This window comes from Sturnus vulgaris, chromosome 5, assembly GCF_052056855.1.
Source record: "Sturnus vulgaris isolate bStuVul1 chromosome 5, bStuVul1.hap1, whole genome shotgun sequence".
In the NCBI taxonomy this organism is placed as follows: Eukaryota; Metazoa; Chordata; class Aves; order Passeriformes; family Sturnidae; genus Sturnus; species Sturnus vulgaris.
Genome location: NC_142247.1, coordinates 42,558,079 through 42,582,611, shown reverse-complemented (window position 1 = coordinate 42,582,611; position 24,533 = coordinate 42,558,079). Strand labels below are relative to the sequence as shown.

The following is a 24,533-nucleotide window of genomic DNA, read 5'->3' as shown; positions in this document are numbered from 1 at the left end:
ATCCTTGTCTCCTTGATCACCAGTACATAATATTCTCTCAATTATTATGCTTTTTGCTTATAAAATCTATATACACACAACACGCTACAGGACAACCTGTGACTACAAAAGCTCTCTATTCTAGGACCAACAAAATGTTCCTACTCAGCTTTCTTGAAAGTACTAGAGAAATAACAACCTCTGTCATCATCACGTAACTCCATTTTAAAACTCACTAAGATCCTCTGATCTTTCTCTCTCTTCCTTATTTAGTACCTGCACATATACTACTATGATGTTTTCTGAAGGTTTTACTAACTTAATCAATCAATCATTCTCATCACACTGATGCCAAACCCCCAATTTATCTCCATTTGTAAAAAATTCCACGGAAACAACAAAACTGGTAAGCCCTGAAAGTTACTTAAGTGACAAGACTATATCTCCTTCAGTAAAAACTAGTTTAAATTGTGTGAAGAATATATATTTGATTAATACATGTATAAATATGTGGAGTCGTTTCCTCTATTCTCTGGATTATTCTTCCTCCTTAGTCTGTAATGGGACTTCCCTGCACAAGAGTAGCAGCCTTCAGAAATTTAAAAGGCAGTAAAAAATACCCTTTCTTCACAAAAGATTAACCACAAGGCCACATAAATAACTTACAAAACTTGATTAAAAGTAAACAAATAAATAAGCAACAGCAATAATAAGCAATTCAAAACTAGAATCTGCTAGTTTTTCTCTCTAGTAGCAATGGAACCCTGATGCAGGTCTCCATGAAAGTAGATCTCTACAATTAAAAACAACACCAGTCCTCACCACTACCACAACCCTAAAAGCAGAGCTTTTATCACTAGCCATTGCCATATCACAACTGGGCCCCAATGCCAGCAGCACAGCAGCCACTCAAGCAACAGCAGGACTGTCGGCTTGAAAAGGACACCACAAGCTGCTATTTAAGATAACAGCAATAATTTCTGATGTACATAAGCAAACAAGAATGATGACCTATGCTCTTTTTACCCCCCTCTGTGCACTGAGGTAGGACAAGGGGTAGAAAAAGGAGATTATGTACTCCTTTTAAACAATGTGTGTTTTTATTCTCTGGAAATATCAGTGTGGTTGACAGCTCAAAACAGAGTGGCAATAAGCACTATTGTAAACACAAATTTAGATTAGCAAAAAAATAGTAATTAATAGCTATTCCAATCCAATTCCAAAGAAATTCCAATTACAGCAGAATTAAAATCTATGTAGCCAGATGACAGTATCTGTCTAATATAGCAGAAATTGAAGAGTTGCAGGAAAAATAGTTTGTCTACACCTTTGACTAATTCATCTGCCCTCTATTGCTTATTGTTTTGATCAGAGCAACTTACATTCCATAACTTGGAGTATTTTTAAACAACAGACACTTTATATATTTTGCTTAGAGAAGGCTGAGTTCAAAAGCTGCCTTTCCAAATTGCGTAAGTCTAAGGCCCAGGACAGGCAACAGTTTTGTATCACATATGATCAGGAAATGTCATAAAGAAACAGTACTTTGTACCTACTTCTACCTCTGAGATCCAAACTTGGTATCTAAACCTTCGTGTTGGGAGATATAAAAATATTATTAGAGTTTTGGAATGTTTGCTCCATTAAATCTTCCTCTCTTGTTGAAAATTCATTCTTAACATATATGTAACATTAGAAGTGGGACAGGAAATCTATGCAATCTATCCCAAACTTAAGCTGACATCCAGACTCATATATGCTCTCTCTATACAGATATACAATAAAATGAATTCACTTCTTATATAATCAACAAACAAAATGAAGTATACATAGACATTACTGATTTTCTCAAAGTGACAATGGCATTTGAAGAAATTCTCACTGTCTCACAATGGTAACTTTGTTAGCTTTCTTAAGTGCAGCAATGTCCATGAAAAACTATTTTCCAAGAAGATACTTTTCTCCCTGTGAGCTATTTAAGGAACAGATAAAATCCTTTATTTGATTATATGCAATTTTATGGCTTTACGACATTTTAATATAAGGATAGAAATAGCAGTAATTGTGATGATGGTAGATTTTTTTAAAACCAAAATGAAAAAGGTAAATTCAGTATTAATGAAAAAATATAAACTAACAAAACAGAAATGAATTCTGCACATGCAGCACTGGTAGGGCAAGCAAAGACAAGGAAGAACCACTCTAAGGTTTTTACCAGTAAATCAGAACCTCACTGCAGGAAAGCAGATGGTGCAACTCACTACTTTACAAATGACAGTCTTCACTCAGCAGCAACCCAGCATCTGGGCAACAAGTCAATTAATATCCAGTGAACAATTTAAATGAGGGAATTAGCTATTAAAGAGTAACTTATCAGCATTTTTATTTCATAACCCCTCCTTTTCCTTCTATAGTGTCTACCCCATCCACCCTTCCAAACAGTGTTCTCTCCAAAATTCCCATTCCTGTCTCGTGACCCAGTGCATGAACGCACCCAGCACACTCAACATTCGTATTTCTTCCGTTTGCTATTCAACTACCTATGCACAAAAGGTCTCCTCTCCTGCTCTCATTAAAATACCTTCAAACAGCTTACCTTTCCTCTCTCTTGGCCTACAGGTGACTGAGAAGCAGCAGTATTTTATCTGGCCCAGCTGGAGGCAGAGTTGGCATGTTTCTCCAGCTGGGTACCTGACAATTCAGAGTACAAGCATCTCCTGCCAGGCCAGCAACCTCGCAGTACCTGTCCACCTGACGTCCTCCAAGCTGCACATCAGCTGGCTGCCTGCTCAGGAGATGTGTGTCTTTGCAATAGGCAGCTGCTACATCAAGAAATATATAAAATCTCTGAAGCCACAAACCATAGCAAACACTTACCATCTGAGCCAAAAAAAGCCTTGAGGAAAAAAATAAGGAGATCACTTCCCCCAGTGCCCTTCTACAGTAGAATCTTGTATTGGGCACAGGTCCACAATCCCACATATTTATACAGTTACTGTATGTTATATGATATGTGAACAATGATATTTATCTTGCGTCTATTACACTATAACTTTCCACCATTATTTCCACAATATAAAAAAAATGTTATCGTTGTATTTATTTTGATACTGTGAATACCAGAAATCAGCAATATTAGGGATTACACTATACCAGTGAAAACAATACAAGTAAGTAAACTCTCAGGTAAGTTTCTGAGAATAAGCTATAATGAGAATAGCTTTTTGTTTTTCCTACTTATGGTATGCAACTCACTTTCCCCACCAAGGCAAACAAGCTTCTATTAGTTTATGTTATTTGTTTATATAAAGAACAAAACATGCAACTTTCATAAACCCTTTAAAATGGTAACAACTGCCAAAGTTGCAACTTTTCCTTAGATGGAAAGGCCTCCTGAAAACAACTAACAAACAGTATTTACACCAATTTCAGTATCCTAAGCTTTGAATGTATCTTTATTGACTTCATTGGTTTAGTTTCTATCCTTGCTAAGGCAGGCACATTCTGTGTTAATATACATGGTCCAGATGTAACGCACCTGATCTTCATTAACAAGTGAACTGCAGGACTGACACAGGATGCCACCAATTTCAGCCCAACTCCAAAGAGGCACAAATTCTGCCTAAGCAAATCTAGAGGCAATTCAACATGATCAAAAGTCTATAAACACAGCTCTTACAGCAAACCTACAGAAGCATCAAATCACCATAAAACTAGGAAAATATTTTTGCTTTCTAACAGGCACATAAACTTACAGCACACAAATAGCCATACAGAAAAGTATTAGTACACATCGGAAAGCTGGGTGTTTGTTTAGGGCTATGTGCAGAACAGTATATAATTTTTAAGTCACCTTTTTCTTTGATCTTAAGAAGCACTTTCTTCAACAGCTGGACTAATCCTATTTACAATAGACTTAAACTGCTTATTAGGAGAATTAATGCTAGTAGAGAAAAATGAGATTTGTTTACGGGTAATATAAAATTCTAAGTAGGAAAAAACATTGTATTTATCTACCACAAAACCTAACTTTTATAGGAGTGTAACTATATTTCACTAACAATGGCATATTGATTACAGGATATATTAATGAAACAACACTAAACATGATTAAATCATTGGCACCAAGTATTGTATTTCGTTTCGATTTTCTAACCTTTTATGTTTTTACTATGATAGCATATGCATTGACTAACGTAACACCTTTCTAATGAATAAATTCATGCTACATAAACAGAGAAGCACATGGCATCAAACAGGATAACAAGTTCAATAAAGTTGTAAGGAAATACAATAATTTAAGCATTTGGGGGGAAAAAATACCCAAAACCCCTACTTACTAAAAGTGTTCCAAGCTGTATGGTAGTTAGGGCCCTGTATATTCTTCAAATCCAACTACACACAGTATTTCACTACAGGGGTCAGCCTTTGCACATACCTCTGCTCAGAAACAATATTTTCACTTAAAAAAATATAGATTGTATTTCTATGCCTTAGAATTGCAAAAATGACCTTGGAAGAACAAGCGATGTACCCATTGCTGCAATGCCTGACTAGGTCCTGCAGAATACCTGAAAACACATTTTTCAGGTGTGTGAAATACCCTTTATACATTCATCTGGATACTGCGAATGCAGCATGCCCACAGCTACAGAATTTGTTTTTCAGGTACCACAGAATCCATTAATGTTTTGCTGTAAAACTCAGTATTTTACTGTTGCTAGGCACCTGACATTTAGTGCTTTGTCCTCCTGCCCTTTTACTTGCATACATCCTTTTTTCCCTTCAATTTTCTTACAATTAGAAATTCGTCTGATTACAGTAAATATCCCATGTGCAGACAGTGGGTACAGGCATCAAGGGGATAAGGAACAGAAAATGAATTATGGCCTGCAGTCAAAAGATTGAGATGATGATGATTAGAAGAGAATGAGAGACAGAAAGACAGAAAGAACTACACAGCCAGGATAAACTGTATTGCAACAGTGAATCCCCCTCAGTTCACAAGCAAAGGAAAATGATTTCTCAATTGGCCCACATGGGTAACACCATGGAAGGCAAGACAGTGGAGAACAGATGCCCAGAAAGCAAACTCAAAACCTCTTTAGAAATAACTAATATTAAGATTAATCAATTACCACATTGAATGATGAGCCAGAACTATGTGTACACTGATAGAACAGACTAATACTGCCATGCAATTTACTCCCATTTCTCACAGCATAAGGCTCTACTGTAAAGAATACTCTCTAGAAACACAATTACAGTTACACATTCATACTTAAATGAGGCAATTCCTGTTTTTTTCCAGGTATTTACTGTATAACTGTAGCATTATATGAACTTGTACTGTTATAAATTTTAATTTTCCTGGGGTTTCATAGATGGTATTGGGAGTGAAAAGCAGCCAAGAAACAGCTCCATAATCTGCAACATTTCAGAGCTATACTATCACCCCAAAACTACAGAGGACATCTGTGAATTCTGAAGGATTCCACTGTTTACCTGGCCAGTGCCTGGATTCTACATCATTTCATGGCAGTCATTAGAAAATGGACGCTCCTGGCTAAAAAAATCAGGTAAGGAAAGAACTGTTTCTGAGAGCATTTCCACAAGTTTTCTTCTAATTATACGGATTTGAAAAGCAAATGAATGCACACACATAGTTCTACATCTATCCTACATTATAATAATTATTAATATACTCAAAACATGTTGGATTTATCTCCAGAGTAAACTATTTTCATTTTAGTGTGATAAAGCCCCTGAGATGAACCCCAAATGGAAAGCTCCCCCAATACATTATGTTCCAGTAACACAGGTGTTATTGCACTTCAAAGAAATTGAACAGAGCTAGGCATATGATTTGGTGATCTACGGACCTGAGAATCTCTGCACACGGTTTATCATGGAAACATAGCAACCCTTGGACTGGGAGGCAGAGGCCAACCAGCAGACGTCACAGCACGTAACAGTGAAGAAACAAACGCAGCCATAAGTACGGTCCATCTAAACTTCAGCAGCCATGTCAAAAGTCCACAAAACTCTGAGAGAAAAGGTCTGAAATAGAATGACTGCCTTACTTCACAAGATTTTTATGTATCTTAAGCAGCTATAAATTGACAAGTAACACTGTAAATTATTCTGAGAGACTAATAATCTCAACAGTTGCTCCCCCTCACACCAAGAGAAAATAGTATGAAGACAGTTCACTCTTACAGACAAACATGCTCCAGTGCATCATTCAACAAAACTACATTCTATTATAACTATTATATGTGATCCCTCTTGCAGCATAGCTGCCTTGCTACAATTTATTTGGAATTAAAATAAATGCATGCACATTCAGTTTACAGGAAAACAAAAAGTGGAGTACTCAGCTTCACTACCTTACTGCTTAAAATGTAATTCAGGTCTGGTTAAGATTTGAACTTGTTGCTCCAAAGAGACAGTATTTGAGATGTGATATCTAGCTCACTAATCTAGTACTTCAGGCAAAGCCTAAGCTTACTATTCTGGGTAGCATCTTGCTGTTTTATTATCCTTCTTCAAGATAAGCTTCTTTCTTTCAACCGTTTCAATATTTCTCTGCTTAGGTATCCCAAGTTTATTTATTCCCTAAGGAATAGAGATTGTTCTTCCACTCATCTGTGCTGTATTTTCTGCTTCTCAACACTGTAGAGGGCAAACAACCTTAAGAATAGTTTTACTTTCCTCATATATTCCTAATTTATATTCATTTTGAAATATTTAAGATATGACATAGAAGCATGAAGAGACACAAACCTGCATTAAAGAGCTTACAGTCTCACACTTCTCTTTGAGATAGGTAAACAAACATCAGTACAGCCACTTTATAAATATGAATAAAAAGATGGAAAATGAGTTAACTAAGGCCATAGAATCAATATGTATCAGACTGGTAACCAGAAACAAGATCATGTGATAGGATCTCCAGCCTATACCAAATCCTCTCTGTGAACCATGTTGACCTGTAATAATGGGGACTGATACTACAGTAACTCAAAGCAGTCCCATTTTAAGCTTCAAAACAACACTCCAACACTCAGAAGAAGCATTTTAAAACAAAATACAGCAAAACAAAACACAAATAGCTAATTCTCATGATCTTACATATTTAGTTCTCAGTTCTCCAATTCACAGAAGATAACATTAGCACTGTTGGAAAAATAAAACAGGATTTCTCAGCTATTGATTAAAGAGGAATTTTAAAAGACAATAATAATAGCCTCTTTTTATGGATAGTTTAACTAAGGCTCAAACTGAAGAAATTTTCCTGTCAGAACTGGATTCTATAAAAACAATTTTAACAATTAAAACTGGATTATTATAAAAAAAAATTGGCTTTAATGTGTTTGGGTTTCATCTTATTTGACATGCACTCTCAAAGTAAAAAACTGAATCTCTGTGTACCTCTGGTACCTCATCTGTAAAAACTAACAAATTGCATTTCTCTATTTCACTGGGAAAAGTGGGGAAAGGGTTAAGAAAGAAAGAAAAATGAGTATAGAAGTCTTATCTGTTGAGGTTTAACTGCAAATAAGCAAGGTAATTAAAGCCTACTAGCACAAGAATAAAATTAAACAAATAACAAACCAACCAAAACCAAACAACTTTTCTTAGCCCAGGCTTATTCCATCTCATACGGAAAGAAGTAACACCCTTGCATTTCATATGTATTCTTGATCATAATGTAATTAGCTTAGCATTCATTCAAACTTGAGACATTACAGCAGATACCAATAATTTTAAGGCATAAATTCATTTAAATACTCTTTTGGTTAAAGAATAGAAAATGGTCTTAAAGTTTCCTCTCATTCTTAAAAGACTTAGCAAGTCCTGAAAGTCACCACAGTTATTACAGTGTTGCCAGAAACTTGCTCTGTGTAGATTATTAGTTCTGACATATGTCCAAATAAGCTTTCAAGTTAAACAATCAGAATTCTGAATTAAAACTGAAGAACATTCACCCCTCCCCAAATAAACCAATGTACTTCAGTGTAACAGCAGCAACTTAGGTAACTTCTACAAAAAGCTTGCAGAAAATAATCAGGAAGATATGTTAATGTTCATCGCACTATTTTTTCACTACGTTTTCCAGCAGTAAAAAAGGAAAAACTGAGAAATTCTGATAGACAGCGAATTCATCTGCACAGTAAACTGGTATCACAATGTAATACTAACAAAGAGCAATTTTAAGGTAGTTAAGTCCCCTTGCACCTGCTGCTTGCTCCCCTCAGATGAGTCTAATGCAAATGTTGTACTATAAAACAAAACTTGATTTCCTTTGAGCGGATTCCCAGCAGCCCTGACAAGACCACATCCATCCAAATAAGTAACTTCTATTGAGAGACTCTGAGATTTTAACAACCAACATATTTAATTTCTCTAAATAAAGCTTTATTGCATGAACAGTAACTAGTCTTGATTTATGTTTGCTGTATGATTCAGTACAACTCAAACAAAATTCCCCATGAACTATGTCAAATATTCACTTCAGACTTTAAAAGAAAGGCCTTAGACACCTGACTGAAACATGCACTACAATTTTTGTCTTGAGGAGGGAAAAACAAATTTTAAGAAGAAATAATAAAAATGTCATCTATAAATTTGTTTCCTGTCTTGCCAGTGACTGCAGGATTTGGGACAAAATTAAGTGCAAAAGATTCCACAAAGTCCACAGGTATGCAAGATGAAAGCCTTCATTATGGTATTATTCAAGGATGGACAAAACCTGTAAGGTCAGCTGGTCTCCTTCTCTATGCCATCTCTGGCTCATTACCTGTTGCAATATCTTGGTGCCCTGGCCAGGCTAGTGCCCCTGTGTGGGGGCTCCCCTGTACTCTGATTGGCACACTATTCATACCAGAAGGTATTCAGGTATACCTTGGGTGGTTTTGTGCTGTCGGCTCTGAATTTTCTCCTTCAGTTTTATCTCAGCTTACACATTAACACAAACTATTCTTTTATTTGAAATTACCTCCCTTTTAACTGTTTATATCCTTCAAAATGCTTGGAAGATATAATTTCCCCTTCTCACACAAACTGTTAATTGAGCCAAGCAATACATATTTATTTATCAGATTAACTTTTTTAATCAATTAGTCCCTTCAGTTTTCTTAACATTTTGTTGCTCTTCTCTAAGTTTCTGTTAAGTTACCTTACCTGTTGCAAAGGCTCAGAAGTAAAACAGTACTCCAAACGCTGTTTCATAATCTTGTACAAAAATCCATCTCCCATTTGTCTAATGTTTGCTCAACACCACTGTGGATGCAACCTAAACTCGTTTTAAATTTTACAAAGTCTCTATATCATATTGCAAACTGGGGCCTGTCCTTCCTGTCAGAAGCATGCACAAATCCCTTTCATATGAAAGGGAGTTGGGTTCACACAACTGACAGGATTATCGGGCCCATGGTATCACTCCTATCCCTTTTTCAGCAATACTGCTTTCCAGGTTATTCCCTCACAATGAATACCTGTTTTGGATTACGAGCCCTCGACTGTTTCAGCTTGCATTTTTCAAACTAAATCTCATTTGTACAACAATGTGCCTAATTTCTTTAGATTACCTTTTCTTTTCTGCCTTGCGTTTAACTCTTTATCATTGCCTGCTAATTCTGCAAGTGTAGTATTCAACCTCTCATAAAGCAAAGCAGACACTAAATATACCTAAAATGGCTAAACTTGTATTACTACGTGCATATATAAGCATTGATGATACTCTTTTAGCACCTAGAAGTGCTGTGACTCACCACATCTATTCTTGTTCATGGTCCTTCATCCCATCTTTCATTAAGATGACTATCCACATACATACATAATTTCTTAACACAAGATTTTGAGATGTATTTGAATTTCAGAAAATATGTAAAATTTTACTATAGCTACAACATTCTATTCATTTACTGGGGCCTTGATTCTGCCACCAGATCTTGCAAACAAGCCAATCCTGTACTTCTCCATACTCACTGAACTGTGTGCAGATGCTGTTGCAGTATCAGATCCTAATTTTAAACACTAAACAAGAATAACAAAAAATCTCTCTTAAAGTAATTTTTGCTTAGAAAATTCCAGGCTTCTTATTATTGTTTTCCTGATATTTTTGCCATTATATTACTAAGAACAGAATCCCTTTTATCTAGTTCTTAAGCTCATGCCTTTTTTTCTTTTCTCCTTTTATTTTTTTAAGAAATCAGTACTATTGTTTAATTTCTTAAAGGCATCTTGAAGATCAAATGACTTATAAATATCTTCAGATCTTTCAAGAACCCCCTCTATTTGTCATCAATAAATACTTCATATGGTTCTGATTTTTAACTGCTCACTGTTTTTCATCCTACTATATACGGAATTTCAGGAAATTCAGCATAATGGCTTAATAACTTTATGCAACTTCTCATTTATGAACTGACCACTTTCCTCTCTATCTAACTTCCCCTTACTTCCCCAATATTTACAACAGCAAATTTTTATTCATCTTAAACTCTTATTATCTAATTACTACTGCCTTTGCCAAAAGCTTACAATATTCATGTGCTGTCCACCTTTCAGGAATTCTCTGCAGATCTAAGACAAACTTATTTTACCTTACAACTAATTCTTTTATATCATTTATCTTAATGTAGATAACTAACTTTGAAAAACAAACTGATTTTCAGTTCAGTTAGGCATACTTCATGCACACATTTAAGCTTACAAGACCTTTCACTCCCCCCAATATAGATGAAGATCCACAACAGAAATAAAGGTATCGCTTGCACACACATGAAAATCAACAGGACCTTATACCAACACGTGAAGGCACATCAGCCCAATTTTTTGTAGGACTGCAATGTAATCAAACAGTAAGATAAAGAACAGGCTATATTTCACGTTAGCTTTCTTTTTACCTACTGGGTGTTTACCAACAAAAACAAATGTACGTCCACATTACTGATGTTTACATGTATTACCCCGTACTAAAATATTTTCACTAATATTATAATTTTTCAAGAAGTATTGAGAAAATGCTTTACTAATTCACCTCAATTGAAATGAAACATCCAATTTTCACTATATCCAAAGGAATTACACACTCTGTTGCTATAAAGTCTTAGAGAACTACATTAACAAGTACAGTCTATCAATGGTTATCGGCACTGTGGCTTTTGACTGCTCAGTAAGAACCACAGTGCATAAATTACTTCACCTGTCAAACAGCTCAAAGCAACAGAGGCACTAAGTTTGAATGGTTCAGACTTTCCCTATTATAAATTACTTCTTCCAGTGAGAGAAAAGGGAGGGAAGTGCAAGGTAGAAGGGGTAGATAGGCTACCATGTATTCAACTATCAGCTACCATAAAATCTATTGGAAGTGTATGGCAGATTTAAACAATTCATTTCTTTAATGAAGAAGTAGATAGATTCCCAAAGACACACAGCAAAATTCCAGGACAGTCAAATGAAAAAGTTATTTAACCAAAAATACACACCTCAAGAACTGCCTCAAGAAATACCACAACCCAATGACTATTTAGCAAAACATTCAGTTTGATCAAGCCAACAGGACTACTGACCTCACACAAATAAATCAATTTTCTAATTTGTTTATATAGTAACCTTAAGTAAAAATAGCATTATTAGTGGCAGCACAGCAAAATGAGCAAGTGGTCCATGTAGCCTGAGATCTTATCTCAGTCAACACACTATGTATTAGAAAGAAGCAACTTTCATGACAAACCATCCCAAATCCAAATCTGCAAACATATTCATGTAGGTGCACACCACTGAATCCCTCTGAATTTAACAGTGTCTCCATCTGCCATGCAGATCACTTGCTTTACAGTACACGGCATACGATTGGATAAAAATTTAAATAAAAGTTGATAGGCCTCAATTTGCCTGGCTTAGCTTGGAAAGTCATTACAGTAGTGAGGCCAAGATTACAGTCATACTTGAGGTTCACAAGATACACTTTTTGTTTTCCAAGGGTAATTGTTAAGCAGTTCATGCAAATCTAGCCTTGTAAGAGACCTCAGATTACGTTCTCCAACACAGACGTGCTAGACTCTTTTAGCAAATTCATCATTAGAGCATCTTTTTCTTTCCCTGGAACCAAATACTGTCCCCCTTACACCTTCTAGGCTAAAGCTAAATGAATGTTAACTTAACACAGAGACATGTAAATACAGTCTTATTACTACACGTGGAAGAAGGTGAACTCAGCTGGGAGACAGTTCACATCCAACTTAGATTATGTGAGCAGCAGCAGTGAGTAAAGCAGCAATTCAGAAGAAACAACATCAAACAAAAACCAAATGATCACTAAAAATTAGTCTACCCCAAAACCAACAACCTTGATGGTTTATTTCAGAATGGCTTAATCACAGATTATGATAAAGACATTTTTATAGATCCTTCATCTTAACTATTTATCAACTTTTCTCCTGAATTCCAAATAAACAAAAAAACCTCAAATTATTTGTATGCAATTAGTTATATATGTATTCAACAACTATATTTTAAATAATGTCAATACCAATATGCCAATAATAAAAAATAACATTTTTGTATGTCTGATTCTAATTTAAAAAGTAATACCTTATTAAAAATAAATAGTCATTAGAAGGCTAAATTAACACTAATTGTGTTAACTGTCACAGTATATAATGGTTCTTGAAATACACATGAAAACAGAAACTACATACACTCTTCTACTGCAAAAAGTTAGGCCATTCAAATACAAAATATGGAAATAGGAATAAAAGGGTAAAACCAGAAAAACTATCATTTTGCAAATTATATGTAAAATCTAGTCAACTAACAAATTACATGGTCCAAAAGAAAAACACAAGAAGCAAAAAACTGCTCTCCATGATGTGACAAATCTTCAGCAACACTATCTCAATACTATGTAGGAGAGGAGGGGGAAAAAAAAAGAGGGAAGGATATCCTAAAGCAAGCTTCCCACTTAATTTCTAGGCCTGCCACCAATCATAAACTCTACTAAAGCTATTAACAATGGTAGTTTCTTTTCTTAGCCTGGATCTTAAAGCAATCATATGCCATCACCTAAAAAAGACCCCAAAATTTCAGTAACTAGAAATATCTGACTAAGGTTTTCCAGACATCACTGTAACTCAATAACTGCTCCACTGTGCTATGAACTCTATAGCTTCAAGCTGGAAGTCAATTTAGGACAACCAATAGAAAGCGCACCTGTACAATTACTGCATTTCCTAATTCAGAAGGCCAAACTAGAGACAGTAAAGCTTGTGTGTACTCAACTCACCAAAACAGAAATACAAAAGCTCATACTTATTTTGTACATACTGCACATCTATGTTATCATTAACTGCAATGAAAAAACATCATATTTATCATTCAGAAACAGAAAATTATATTTCCTAACCAACATATAACTATATTCTAAATGAAATATAAATATCCATACACAAAGCATCTAAAACAACCATATACAAATAATTTAAAAATCTTTTCCACAAAGAATCATCACCCAAACTTAATAAAAATTAATTTTTAAAAAGTAATCCAGTAAATGAATAGTGCCATACATAGTAATTTAAAATATTCAACATGAACTCCATGCTACAATGAAAAATAGCCTGCATCACAAAAAAATAATATGTACTATTTCCAAGGAAGGCAATCTTACTTTTAAAGCCTGAAAAAATTTACTAGTTTACAAGTAATAAAAAGATTATTTAGCTCTTTGCACCCTAAAAAAGAATAATATATGCTACTAGTAATTGATAATATAATTTGTGCAAAACAGTCTACCTTCCTGCAGATGCATTTTTATCCAACATCTGACCCCATGAAGCAGTAAACACATTTACATATATCAACATATTTCAGTGCTCCAAATATTAACCTAAGTTTCTATAACTACAATAACATGATCTCTTAGTAACAGTCCTTTAGTACCGTCATTCTGCAACAATCAAAAAAATGGCCTCTGACATATATTGTTTGTGTACTTGGGACCTCTTCAAAGTTTAAGGCTTGCAGATGTAAAATAAAAAAAACTACAGAGCAGAATCACCTTTAACTGATCACTAGACCAGACGAGAAAGGAATTACAAGTTTTTTTCTGCTTTATTTTATAGCATTTTAAAAGACTAGGGATATTTTTATTATTGCACACACTGAAAACTAAATATAACCCTGCACTCAAAAATACTACTGCAACAGCTTGATAGCACTCACCGCAAGTAATACTGTTTTAAAGCGAAGGCAGCGTTAGAACAACTTCTGGGAAAGTTAAACTCTTCTACAATTTCTCCCCACTGATTCTTCTCTGATACCTGTCAAAAACAACACACAAGCCGAGATACACAACGGACACGTAAACATGTTGCTGACAGCGAACATCACATAAAATCCACAGGCTGCCATGAAGCAAATAGATAAATATATAAAAAGTAACAAACACGAATGTATATGGGATTTAGGATTATATATTTTACTGACAATCGTAGTATTCCCCTTCCGGGAATAATCCTGCTTCTCAGGGGTCTTTTACTACATTTATTTTTTTAACATACACATTCTTTTTTTCGGGGGGAACGGCCGGGAGTGGTGGTATTGTTTTGGGGTTTGTTTGTTTTTGTTTTTACTGCCTGGACAATAACCAATCGGGAGTCCCTCTGTCGCCCCCTTTTAAATCCTAACGCGGTCCGTTAAAAACCCAAAGAAGTTTAAAATAATGCAGGGAAGTGCTGGCGGGGGGCGCCCCCTGGGCTGCGGGGCGCAGGGGCGCCCGCCCGGGGGGTCCCCCCAACACAGATCCACAGACACAGAGAGGCCTTTCTTTTGAGGCCTACATTTCTGTCCCCAGCCTTGAAGCCTAAAGATGGCTATTTGATTACACACCGTCTTGGGTGCCCCTTTTGTTATTTTTCCCCGGGAAGGGCTCGGAGGGCAGCGCCCGGCCCCCCCCGGCTGCGAGGATCGTTCCCTAGCCCATGCTCCGTGCCGATTATCGATGTTAAACATGCCCGCTAATTTTGAGTTGCACTAAAACTGCACTCAGACTCTCTCCTCTCTGTCTCTTCCTCTGCAAGAGAGACGCACAGAGCTGCCACCACAGCTGAAAAAAGCCTGCTCTCGCCGCCCAGCAGCTCCCTGCTCCCCCCTCGCCTTCCCGCGGGAGGGGGGCATAGGCGAATGGGTCCTGCGGAGGCGGAGGAGGCAGGAGTGGGGTGCGCGCCGTAGCCCCGGGTCCCCCTCCATCGCTCCGCCGACAAGGCCGAGCCACCAACCTGCCTATCTGCTAGCTTCCTCCTTCCACCCCCCACCTTCGCTAACCGGCTTTAAATAGGACGGTTCCCGGCTACCCCGGCTCCCCCCGCCACCCCCGGGGGTCAGAGGAGACTTTTGGGAAGAGGTTAGTGGGAGGGAAACCCAAATTAAAACTTCCACTCACCTTCCCAAATCCGCCTAAAGTGGTGACTCTGGTATAGAGAGCGTGAAGATCCAGCTCCTTCCCACCCACCACGGGGATCTTCTTAAAAGGAGACCTGCCAAAGGAGATACACACAAAACACCACAACTTGTCAGCTCTGCCCCCTTTTCTCCCCTCGCTGGGGCTGCCGTGTCCTTCAGGGAAGGGGCTGGAAGTTGGATCTGGTCGATTTAAAAGCCTCCCCCCCTCCCGTTCCATCTCCCCATTTTCCTCACCCTCTGCTGTGGTGAAACTGCCGCAGCTCGTCCAGGAAAGCGAGTCCCTTTCTCCGCTGGTCTGCGTGGTTTTTACCCGTCGAATTTGCCATTTTTGTAATAAAAAAGGTTCTCGTAAAAAAAAAAATCCAATTAAAAAAAAAACAACAAAAAAAAACGGCCGACAACAACAACAACAATCCCCGGCTCCTCCTTGTCTTTAAGAGACCCAGGTGCCCGTGCTCGGCCGGGGATCAGCCATGGAGAGGGGCTTGTTTAAAAAAAAGTTTAAAAGGAATAAGGGAGCCCCGAGAGTGTGGTAATTGCGAGTCCTGTCTCCACACAACACACGGGCGAAGAGGCAGGGAGGGAGAGGGGCACCTCTCAGTAATTCCTCCTCCCGCGGCTGCTGCCTCTCTCAGCACCACAAACCCAGCCGATCCAGCCTGCACATGAGACTCAACATGGTGCTGCTGGATCACACAATGAATTGGGTTACTGTTGTGGTGGGGCGGGGGGGGAGCCGGAGTGAGGTATTGACAGTGTGTGTGTGTTACAGCCGCGGCTCCATGCGATCTCCCTCCCTCGCTCGCTCGCTCCCTCGCTCGCTCCCTTACACACACACACTGTACAGCTACGGCGGCGGCGGCGGTGGCGGCGGCGGCAGCGGGATTCACTTCTCTTCTCGCTCAGACAAAAAGATCTGAGGCCGCCGTGCTTCTGCCTGGACGAGAGCGCGACACAGCGGGCCCCGGAGGCCGGTTCCGGTACTGCAGGAGGCAGCTCCAAAGGCAAAAGCCAGCACAGCCCCAGCAAGCAGTTCCTGGCGGGGAACAATAGGCTCCTCTCGCCGCTAAGGGCTCATCTGCAATGTGCCGCAAACTTCACACAAAGCCGGGCGGAAAGAGGCGAGGGAGAGGGAGAAGAGGGAGGAAAAAAACGGCTACTACCGGCTGTTCCGGGGCGCGGGGCCGGTGCGGGGCCCTCCCGTGCCAGGCTCGCGCCGACCGGCCTCTCTCCGCTGGCTGCCGGCGGGGGGGGGGGGGGGGGGGGGGGGGCGGGGGGGCGGGAAAGGTGGATTTGGAAAGCGGGGACGAATTTTTTAATTGGACTAAACCCAACGCCCTGAGTTCAAGGGGAGAGAAAACAACAACCGAAGGGGGCACTGGTGGGATTGTGGACTTTCGGAAAACTTTCCGAGTCTCCCAGGCCGAGGTGTTTCCAAGGGCAGGAAGTCGCCCCGGATGGCACTGCGGGGGCGGGGAGGGCAGCAGGAACCCCTCATTTCGAGGCATGAGGGCTTTAGAACTCCCCAAAGGAGATTGCCGAGTGCTCCCCCGAGTAGGAAATGTCTTGGAGAGGTTTGTCAGCTGGAGCCTAGGCTCAGGGTCACTCCATGAATATTTCTTTTTTCTTCTTTCTCTTGAGATACTATGGCCTGTAATCTAAGTGCCTCAAGATTGCTGTATACGATATAAGCAGCTCATATCTTTCTGTACATTGACAAATGGAACATGCAGCACAGTTTATGGAGGAGGAAGGTCTTGGCCCTCACCCTGGATGGGCAGCAGCCCCCAGCGGCACTGCAAGCCGCTTCCCCTCTGCCTGTGGTGTGCGCAGTGTTTGTAAACACCTCCTGACGTCTTTTCCACATGGGAAACCAGGAGAAGACCTGCACGCCGACCACAGTGGAGCTTGATGCCACTTGGGCTTAACAGGAAAGGGCCCATGGGGGTGAAGTGTGCCTTCCATCGAACCTTCACTCCTCAGATAAAGCAAGCGGTGCCCGGGTGGGCATTTGTCCTTCCCGGGCATGCAAACAGCCGCAGGTGAGTTGCTTGCTCCAGTTTAAGAGACTCTGAAGGAATATTTGCCCCTCACAACCTTATATTGAAATCCAAAGCTAGATCAGACCTACAGGCTTGGGTTTTTTTAAGCAGAACTCAATAAAGTAAGTAAGGAGCTGTGTTTTAGAATCAATGGCACATGATGGCCTCCAGTGAGCACTTAAAGAAGGAAACCTGCAATTCCTTTCTACTCCATGTACTAACTTCAGAAAACAATTTTTTTCAAAGAATATTTTTTTCCTTTTGACTTGAGTGCTGTTTCAGCTTGAATATAGAGACAGAATAATGCTTGGTAAGATTTGCCCTGGGTTCATGATTTGGGGGGAAGGATGGAGAAATATGTGAGTTGCAAATTAATACTCTGTACTGGAAGTTGGTGGTGTGTGGATTGCAGAGTCTGAAATGCATAGTGTCTTATTCACTGTAGCATTAAGAGCCCCCCCCCCTAAAATTAGACCTTCAGATCTTGGTCTGCAGCTCCTGTCTCTAACACTCTGAGCTTCTGCTATTTCATCTACAGTATGCGTAAGACTGGCAAAGCCAGGATAATACAAATCAGACAGGTTTAAAACAAGCGACTGGGGGGCTAAATCGCTGTTTTAGACACACTGTCAAACCTCCCTTCACGAGAGGGCGGTGGTTTTTAATCATGCCTTAAAAATTCCTTAAAAGCAGGGGGTCTCTGGTCCGCGAGGGGCGGTCGGCAGAGGTGAGTCACCGCTCACCCGGGCGCTCTGTGAAGGGAGCGGGAGGCAGAGGGGAGGACAGGCAAGTTGCGTAGCAGGGCTAGGTGGGTTTCCATGCTAAGCAATTGCGCACGGTCCCTTACGTAACTGTCAGCCGGGGATTCCCTAGACGGGGTCACTTTATTCAACCATTACACAGATCCCGGCCGCCGCTCCGGCGCGCCTGGGCTGCCGCTGCCGCCGCGACTGAGGCTGCGGCTGCTGCAAGGGAGCGCGGCGGCTCCTCACAAAATGGCGGCGCCCATGGAAGCGGCAGCCCCATTTTGTGCCCGGCAGAGCCTGTCAACAAACGCCGACTTGGCCGAGGCTGAGGAACAGAAGGCGGCGGCTCGTTCGCGTTGCGGAGCGCGGAGGGAGGAGAGCGGAGGATTTCACCGCCCTCCCGCCGCCGAGAGGAGACTCTCGAGCGCGCCCGTTGGGGGAGGGAGGCGAGGGAGGTGAAGGGGGAGCGAGCAGTGAGCGAGTCAGAGGCTGCGTTATCCCAGCGCGGAGCTGCCGGAGCTGCGGTGCGGGGGAGGGGAAGGCGAAGGCCAAGGCAGGCGGCCTTGGCGCTGCCTTCGCCGGGGCGTAGCTCTCGGAGACCCAGGGGCTGCGGAGACCGGGCGGCAGCAGGAGCGGCTGGCGACGCCGGCCCGGAGCCCGGGGCTGCCCGCACGGGGGGCGCTGCGCCCCGCTCCCGCGCTGCCCGGGCGGACGGGTCAGTTCCTGTCGGATTTCGGCGAACCTGTAATGAATGGCAGGACGATCTACCTTCTTGCGTAGTTAACTAGGTCACTGTTAGCACTTAATTACTGTTTGTTTCATTTTAGTGCGTGCCTTATGAATAAACCGGCTATTAGGCTGATGCTTCAAGTAACATTATCCAGCGCCAAAGGTACAAAATGTCTGTATTGGACTCTGGTCTTGCGATGCCAGCTTGGTAATAATTGCTATTTTACCTTAACGATGTCTTGGTTCTTACAGCTTGATTATTCGGCTTATAGCTGAAACAGATGGAGATCCCTTACGATAAGGTCGTGAAGCTGATTCTAGTGTGACACCACCGGGTTTGTTTGTTTCATGTTTGTAAACGGGGTTCCTCCGTTTTTAGGGTGAAGAAGGGGCTTGTGCATTAAGACTTTTTTTTTCTGATCTATTTGTCTTAATATGCATGCTTTTAAATGGTATTAAATAAAGAAAATTACCTATTTCTGGTGGAAGTTATAATTTTAAAATGTACCGAAATTACCTTGATACTCAGGAATTACGAAGTATCTTGTTGCATACTAAAGAGTCAAAGATCAAAAGTAGGGAAAATGAAAGAAATCTTGCTATATAGAAAAAGGTCCTTTTATTCATCTCTGTATATATAGTACTTGTCAGCACAATTTTTGAGTTTATTTGTAAAATAAAACCTGTACTGTTTTTAAATGTTATTGTATACAGTGAATTTCAGTGTGTAAATGTTATGCAATTCTTGCAAACAGACAGGATAGGTCCAGTACCTGAATTGTCACAATTCAGTGTTGCTTGCATGGGTTTTTGGCCTTTCTCTTGGCTGGGGTTTTTTAAGTATAGCTATGTTAAGTGAATGTTCTGGAAGCTGTATCCTGTGTTACAGTTTCAATTGTTTGTTGTTTTTTTTTTTTTAATATATTTTATACTGAATTTTGTGCTTATTACCTATCTGCATTATTGCTGCTTTACAGAGAGCAGGCCACAGTTGCTCTTGTCAGTGTGCCACTAACTCTGCATTTGCTTTCTGGTGGGTGAAATATTCTCACTCATTTCCATTTTTGCTGGTGCTGCTCTTGAGTTGTGGCAACATTATGTTCTGATGAGTATAACTAGTATCACTAGCTATATGCTACTTGTATTAAACAGTAAACTGTAAATTCTTAGAAACAGAAGTTAATTTTATTTGTGTGTATGTACATATGCTATATACATGGTTTTTGAAAATGCAGCCTATTAGATGGAGTAGAGAATCCAGTAAATTTCCTCTTAAGACTGCAGATAGCATATAATAGAGGTGCAATGTAAAAATAAGCACAAGAATTACAGGATGAACTTCTGGTAGAAGAGAGGGTCAGAAAGGCAAAATTGGCAAATTTTAGTAACATGCAGCTCAACCGTATTTAATAAAAAATGTTCAAATGTTGGAGTAACTGCATATGCTGGGCTAAAGACTTCATTGTTTGCTTAACTTGCTGTGGCAAATGTACACTTGAACAAGGGGCATTTACTCAGTAAGCCCTACCCCTTCTTACTGAATAATACTTTAAAATTCTTTATTACATTTTAGTGCGCTAGTATCTTTAAAGATTCTGCTGCTTACTATAGACCATAAGTGACTATTCTTCAATAGTACACCATTAAATCATAAGTGAAAGGTCTTATGCATTAAATTAAATGCTAAACAACATAGCAAACATGGAAAAGTGGATGTCCAGCATTACAGGCTACTTCTGCACACTTGTTCACAATTTTTAGTACAGTTACTGGAACTTAACTACCGCAGGAGGCTTGGGTTAGATAATCTTAAAAAAAATTAAAAACACTTTTACATTGAAAAGACCCACCTTCTTAAGCTGTTTATTTAAATCATTTATGACACCCTCCTAAATCTTCCAACAGGATGTGCACCTTCCCCATTTCAATTTCATGGTATTACCACTCAGGAAATAAAACAGCAGGAAATTTTGGCTACATAAACACTATTGAAAAACACCCAAGCAAATTGATTAAACACTTCAAAAATGTTATCTGTAATTATTGTAATTTTTTAATACTTTCCCTTCTTCACACAGGTCCACCTCTTGGAATTAGTGAATTTTATGGTCATCTAAACTCTTAAATTATAAGCACTTCAAAGTTGATGGTTTTTCAGTTGTGCAATGAAGTATGAAACACAAAGCAGGAAAACCCTAAATGCAACTGAAGGAGAAGTAAAAATAAATACGTAAATGCATTCCCACTTGATTTCTAAACTGTCATACCTTTGAAATCCTAATTTTTTTGTAGGTCCTGACTTAGGTGTTCTGAACACTCTGGGTTGGCAATACTAGAACAGTAAATTTAGAAAGATTGTCAAATTCATATCATTTTCTTGCAGGCAAAAAAAAAACAAACTTGCTGCTTTAAGTTATCGTAACTGTAATGCAGATTAGGGCCTCAATGGCAAAAATGTTTTGATGTTCTAGCAAGCAGTGGTCTGTAGCACAGAAGTCATGAATGTCCTGACAGCGAATGGGTTCAGGTTTTTTCTTTGAAAAAAAAAAATATTTGGTCTTAGTAAATTACCTTTAATCTCACACATTACTTTATGATGACCTCTGTGTCAGTGTGATCTGGTGGATGGCACGCTTCCCCCTGCCACTATGGCTATACACTGTTCCCTGAAATAGCACTAGTGTGATTCATGTTTCTGGTTGAATGTGTGAAAGTTTGATTGAGATGCAAAACTGAGAGTTCTTCTGAATGTTAAAAAGGAACCATGCTCACAAATACAGAAATGATCAGATTAAATTTGGCAAAGGGTTTTTGTAGATTAAGAATTATGATGTCATACTTGGATGGGGAAGGTCCAGTTAACTTAAAGCAAAACCTAACCTAATAACTTCATGATGTTTGTTATAAGTAAAAGTGGTGAAATTCTACTAGTAGGAGAGTTCTTAGTATTGCAGATTTGCCAGCAATTCTTCTTCGTCACATACCACTATCTCATCTTTACATTTTTACCAATTCAAATGGCAGTCAACAGTAACTATGTTGAAATTTCTGAGTAAGCAGTTGCCTTACCTAACTTTTATATGGGCATAAATTAAAAAGGAAGAAATTTGTGCAGCTGTGAATATGTGGACAGACAATACACATGAGAATTTATGCATTTCTGTATGTGTGCTAGAAGAACGCTTCAGAAAACTTAAATAGTAAATAAAAGCAATACTGGCCAAATAACATATAAACTAAGTAATCTCTTAAAATTGCCCAAGCAAATCAAGAACTTAAAGCAGTGAAAACACACGAATACGCACAGATGTAATTTAAAAGAAAGAAGTTTGTTGTTTGATTACGATTCTCAATGTATCTGTTGGTGATATGCTTAATCTGGATTCGGCCTTACAGACTGCTGATAGATAGGTGCATTACATTGAATGCTGTTGTGTTGCCCAGATAAAAGGAAGTATTTTTATTTTCAGAGTAACTGGAAAGCAAATCCCCTCAAACTTAGTGCATTGATCAAATGCTGATATGATAGCTGATTTGAAAATCATTCTTAAAAAAACATAGGACTTAAATTTTTAACTACGGTTGTTTACAGTCTAATATAATTGGGGAAAACTAATGAGAAATAGGTTTTGAAGTTGTTTACTACAAAGGGTTATCAAATGTAGTCGAGTATCAGTTCCTGTTGCTTGCAGAAATAAGGTAGCATTTAAAGCTCTTAGGGGAATCTATGACTGTTAATCTTCAGATATTATAAAAATATTTATTAGGCTGAACTGCTACTGCTTCCGAATTTTGAACCTTAACGTGAGATCTGTCTTACCTAGAATCTTGCTACAAACTCTTTGTAAGCAATTAAAATTGGTTAGGAAAATGCAGAAATGGTGTGCATATCTATGCTATATCTTCTGTCGGTTCTTGGTTTTGAGGCTTCTGAGACTCTCAGGGTCTTTATGTTTAAGAGCAGTTGATGCACAGAGCAGGGTCAGTGTCTGGTTCTGAGCTGAGATGCACATAATAGCGTTCAGAGAAGAGTGAGCATAGTCTCCTAACCCTTTACCAAGAGGCAAAAGTGCACTCTGGGTATTTGGGGTGTAGCCGTATTCAAACGTGTTACGCAAGCCAGTCTGCTTAGCCTTGTCCTTATCTAGCTTGTGTGCGGAGTGGGGAAACGGCACCCTGGGGAAAGGTCTCTTCCCTCCGTGAAATTCCCTCACGTGTAACAGAAAATAGTCAAGAAGCTGGAAAAATTCTAACAGTCCTGCTGAAGGACAAAAAAGGGAGATGAAAGAAAATGGGGAGCTGAGCAAGAGAGTGAAGAAAATAACATAATTTTGAGTGGGGCAGCTCCCCCCCGTGTGCTTTCAAGCAGTGTCACAGGTGACTTTAGATACAAATCTCCTTAGGTGCATTTACCCTGAAGTTTGTACTATTCGCGCTTTATTATAAATCAAGAAATTAGATTTTATTATTCCAAGTATTTTATTCCACTTTGTTGAACACAGGCTTCCCAGTGGCTTGAGTCACATGCTGCACCACAGACTGCTTGGAGTAAATTCCTCAGCGTAAACAGGAGTGGCCTGAACTTACTACAGTGGTCTCTCAGAATGAAACTTCTTCCTGTCTTTTTTTCATCTTTCACAAAGCTACTCTAGTGATACTTTACAAAGTCAAAATAGATTATTTTTTTCTTTAATGCTACAAGTTTGGCTAGATTTATAAAACAATAAAAGTGAATTAAGCCTATCTGTGAATGAAACCCTGAAAATATTGTGTTTCATCTGTTAACTCTATTTTAATAAGTCCGGGCTCATTCTTCACTTTGCTTTAGGAAAATTAAATAATGTCACAGTTTTTCCTTTGAGAGATTGCCAAGTTATTACAGAGCGTCCATGGTGTTCTATTGGAATTAATTGTGCTTAGAAGTTATGAAGTTGTGTATCCATAAGCCAGGTGTTCATGTCATGTTTGCAGTACTATACAAAAATTATAGTATGTGCTTGATAATGTGAATTTTCCCATGTCATTTAATTTTTGTTCTGAGGAATCATCTCCTTTTGCCAAAATATGCTAATTAAATTTTCAAAGATGTTTTTAATATTTTTTTTTTTAATGTTTGGGTAACTAACTGCAGCCAAGTTAATCTCAGGATCAATTTATTTATTTATAGAAGAAAACACATAGACATTCAATTTACTAATTTTTTTTATCTTCCAGAGAGTTCTTGCCATTAAATACAAGTCTAATAGTTTCTGTTTGCGTCTGAACATAAAATTATGTATAATTGCATGCAAACCTTAACATATAGGAAAATTAAGTTGAAGAATTCAGTGCTCATTGCTTAAGTTTTCCATCTGTGACATCATGCCTGTGTATCATGATAATCCTTAATTATATGATCATTTTTAATACATGCATGATCCTTCAGTTTGAGATGGAAACTTCTCACTTAATTAAAAAACCAGAAAAGTTATTTCTCTGTGTTTGCATGATGTTAAGTGTTTATCTGAATACAGTGGAGGTTTTTTGTTTGTTTTGGGGTTTTTTGTGTTGTTTTTTTGGGGGGGGG

At 39.1% G+C, this 24,533-nt stretch overlaps 2 protein-coding genes across 3 annotated transcripts in view; one reads left to right on the top strand and one right to left on the bottom strand.

Annotated features, from left to right (window-relative positions):
• ARID2 (AT-rich interaction domain 2) overlaps positions 1 to 16,581 on the bottom strand; it is a 92,967-nt gene extending 76,386 nt beyond the window's left edge. Inside the window, exons 1-3 of one of the 2 annotated variants that reach the window (XM_014871122.2) lie at positions 15,685 to 16,581; positions 15,431 to 15,524; positions 14,212 to 14,309 (exon numbers count right to left, since the gene is read on the bottom strand). In XM_014871122.2, the coding sequence (XP_014726608.1) occupies positions 14,212 to 14,309; positions 15,431 to 15,524; positions 15,685 to 15,776 (284 nt within the window). In that variant the 5' untranslated portion in view covers positions 15,777 to 16,581. The other variant, XM_088165573.1, reaches the window with a different exon arrangement.
• An 895-nt stretch (positions 16,582 to 17,476) lies between these two features.
• LOC106850075 (uncharacterized) overlaps positions 17,477 to 24,533 on the top strand; it is a 73,138-nt gene continuing 66,081 nt past the window's right edge. The window contains exons 1-2 of the mRNA XM_088166110.1: positions 17,477 to 17,492; positions 18,569 to 18,953. Of these exons, the coding sequence (XP_088022236.1) occupies positions 17,477 to 17,492; positions 18,569 to 18,953 (401 nt within the window). The remainder of the gene's footprint in view (positions 17,493 to 18,568; positions 18,954 to 24,533) is intronic.